This window comes from Malurus melanocephalus, unplaced genomic scaffold, assembly GCF_030028575.1.
Source record: "Malurus melanocephalus ecotype Western Australia unplaced genomic scaffold, MMel_1.1 scaffold_1209, whole genome shotgun sequence".
NCBI classification, from domain to species: Eukaryota; Metazoa; Chordata; class Aves; order Passeriformes; family Maluridae; genus Malurus; species Malurus melanocephalus.
In genome coordinates, this window is record NW_026624441.1 from 32,252 (window position 1) to 35,273 (window position 3,022).

Below are 3,022 nucleotides of genomic sequence, written 5' to 3' on the forward strand. Positions count from 1 at the left end.
TGCTCCTGCACGGTGTCAGAGACTGAACTAGTTCACGCCTCAAACATTGATGGAAAATTTTGCTCATTRTAACAAAAAYTGGATAAAKGAACTACAACCAAAGCAGCCTCCCTGAAAATCCCTGAGTGGGGTTTTGGACTGAAAGTCAAACTGCTGAGATGAAAGGGAAACCCACTGTTCAATCATCTCAGGCTGAAGGAAAGGAATGCACCCACACAAACGCAGCAGAGATCCTTCCCTGGCTGGATTTGGGGTGGGGGAGACCCCAGCTGGGTTCACACAGACCCTGCCCAGCCCCTTCCAGCCCCACTTGGGAGCAGATTCCCGGCCGGCCTGAGGATTCCTGGCTGACCAGAACCAGCCCAGGTGTCCTTGGGTAGCTGAGTATTCATATTCTTATCATTTGCTTATTTTAAAGTAACAACCCTTCTGTAATTGTGCATTAGTTGAGGCTGCTCTGGTTTATTTTGTGGTTTTTCTCCCTTCAAGGACAGTGGGAGGGAGAGGAAGAAATAATCACACACATTCCTGGAGGGGAGACTCGGGCTSAGCGGKGAGGAGGAAGCTGCCTGCTCTCAGGGWCTGCTCTTTTTTCTTCTYCTTYRKACTTGTTTTTCTCRATTTTTTTWAATMATCTGAGAATCARAAGAKTCCCGTGGCGCAAYAAGYGAGAAAAATMCTCCAGTGAACCACYGGAGTRRCTCTGTCCAACCAGGCCACTCCCAGGAGTGTTCTGTTCTATGTATAGGGCAGATATCAGGGAAAAAAACCCATTAATCTGGAAGGTGCAATACCAGCAATCAAACAATTGATCACGGTCGCCTTATTTATGGCAAGACCTTTTATGGCACTGCTCCTGCAGTATCTGACATATTCTGAAATCCTTCAAGCCAAACAGATAAACAGAATTTAACATTCCTATCCATGAGATCCTTGAGGAAAACACCTATTTCACCAGGACAGATAAGCAYCCATTCACGGGATGCAGATCCCCAGAGGGAAACACTTTCTAAATAGATGTTTTTCTTCAGAGTGTTTTTTTTATTTCCATTTAAATTTGTGACTTATTTCTGAGACCACAACAGGAACGCAWTAGKGTGGCTGTAAAGCATCAAACAGAAAAGACAGACACTGTAACAGAACCAAACCRGAATTAGTTTAACAGAGGAAGAGCAGGAGACTTTAAGAGCCCAACAGCTTTTTTTGTTTCATAGTTTTCCCCCTCCTTTCATTTTGTTAAACAAACAGCTTTTTTTTTCCTTTTTCTTTTCACTTTCCTTTCTGAGCAAAAGTTTCTAGGACCTGGGTGGGGGTCTTGCTTGAATTTGGGAGTGTCCCTCCCACATTAAATTAGCTGAAACATGACAATGTTTATGTTTCATGTTGTCATGACATGACAATGAGCTGAAACCATGACAGTGACCGTACTTACGCACACAGACAGGCGTTTTTCCGGACCAGCGGTGATCCTGCTGGCAGATGCGCACCGACATGCCGATSAGGCGGAAGCCGGGCTGGCACTGGTACACCACGCTGCCCCGGTAGTTGTAGTTGTCACCGTTGATGTGCCCGTTGACGATGGGGCTGGGGACGCCGCAGTGCCCGGCTGGATGGGGGGAATGGTGGGAATGGCATGGGGAATGTGGTGGGGATATCACCCGAAAGGCGGCTGTGCTGTCCCAAATCAACTGCCCCGTGCCAAGGATCGCCCTGCAGCTCACACCGCCCCAGGGTGGAGGAGGCAAACTCTGCTTCCTTCTCACATTCAAACCCATAGGGATCAAACTGCGCTCACATCCACTCAAAACCGCATAATTCAGATCAAACTCTGCTTTCTTTTCCCATACACTCCAAATCCCGCAGCTCAGATCAAGCTCCACTTCCTTCCCACATCCAAACCCCATAGGAATCAAACCCCACTCACATCCACTCCAAATCCCGTAATTCGGATCAAACTCCGCTCCCTTTTCACATGCACTCCAAATCTGCTTCCTTTTCCCACCCACTCCAAATCCCACAGCTTGGATTAAATTTCACCTCCTTTTCACATCCACTCAAAACTCCATAATTTGGATCAAACTCCTCTTCCTTTCCACATCCATCCCAAAACTCATAGGAATCAAACTCCGCTTCCTTCTCACATCCAAACCCTGCAGGAATCAAACTTCACTTCCTTTTCCCACCCACTCCAAACCCCACAGGAATCAAACTCCATTTCCTTTCCTCACCCACTCCAAACCCTGCACAAATCAAACTTCTCTTCCTTTCCCCACCCACTCAAAACCCCGTAATTCAGATCCAACTCCATTTCCTTTCCCCACCCACTCCAAATCCCGCAGCTCCGATTCCCCCCAATCAACCCCCAAAATCCCTCGTGGGCCACCCCATGGGGCCACCCCTGAGTTTCCCACGGACACCCACCGAGGCAGCGGACCTCGGCCCCGCTCCAGAGCCCGTTGGCCATGCACTCGCGCACGCGGGAGCCCACCAGGGTGTAGCCGGTGTTGCAGGAGAAGATGGCTGTGGCCCCGTAGCTGGTCAGGGTCCCAATCTTGTTCCCATTGGGAGGGGTGGGCAGGTCCCCGCAGGAAATAACTAGGACAGATCCCACAGGTGAGGAGGACCATGGATGGGATGGATAGGTTTTATGGGAAATTTATTAATTATTGTGAAATTATTATTAATTTTTACATATTTTATTACTAGGACAGATCCCAAAGGTGAGGAGGACATGGCTGGGACCAATGGGTTTTATGGGAATGAGCTCAATTCCGGCACCAGAAGTTGCTGCCGGAGCAGGAAATTCCATTAAATAAATAAATTAATGAAATTACTTATTTTTTAAACTTATTTTTAACTTATTTAATCATCAATATTATTATTAATTAATCATTATAAAATTACTATTAATTTTTACTTATTCTATAAATTATGTATCCCATTGATCCCATCCCACTGATCCCATCCCATTGATCCCATCCCATCCCATCCCATTGATCCCATCCCACCCCACTGATCCCAT

General features: G+C 47.1%; 1 protein-coding gene across 1 annotated transcript in view; it reads right to left on the reverse strand.

Annotated features, from left to right (window-relative positions):
• The window catches only part of LOC130586565 (CUB and sushi domain-containing protein 2-like), a gene marked incomplete at its 5' end in the record, with an annotated part of 54,308 nt that overhangs the window by 15,889 nt on the left and 35,397 nt on the right, over nucleotides 1-3,022 (reverse strand). The window contains 2 exons of the mRNA XM_057387413.1: nucleotides 1,433-1,606; nucleotides 2,422-2,595. Of these exons, the coding sequence (XP_057243396.1) occupies nucleotides 1,433-1,606; nucleotides 2,422-2,595 (348 nt within the window). The remainder of the gene's footprint in view (nucleotides 1-1,432; nucleotides 1,607-2,421; nucleotides 2,596-3,022) is intronic.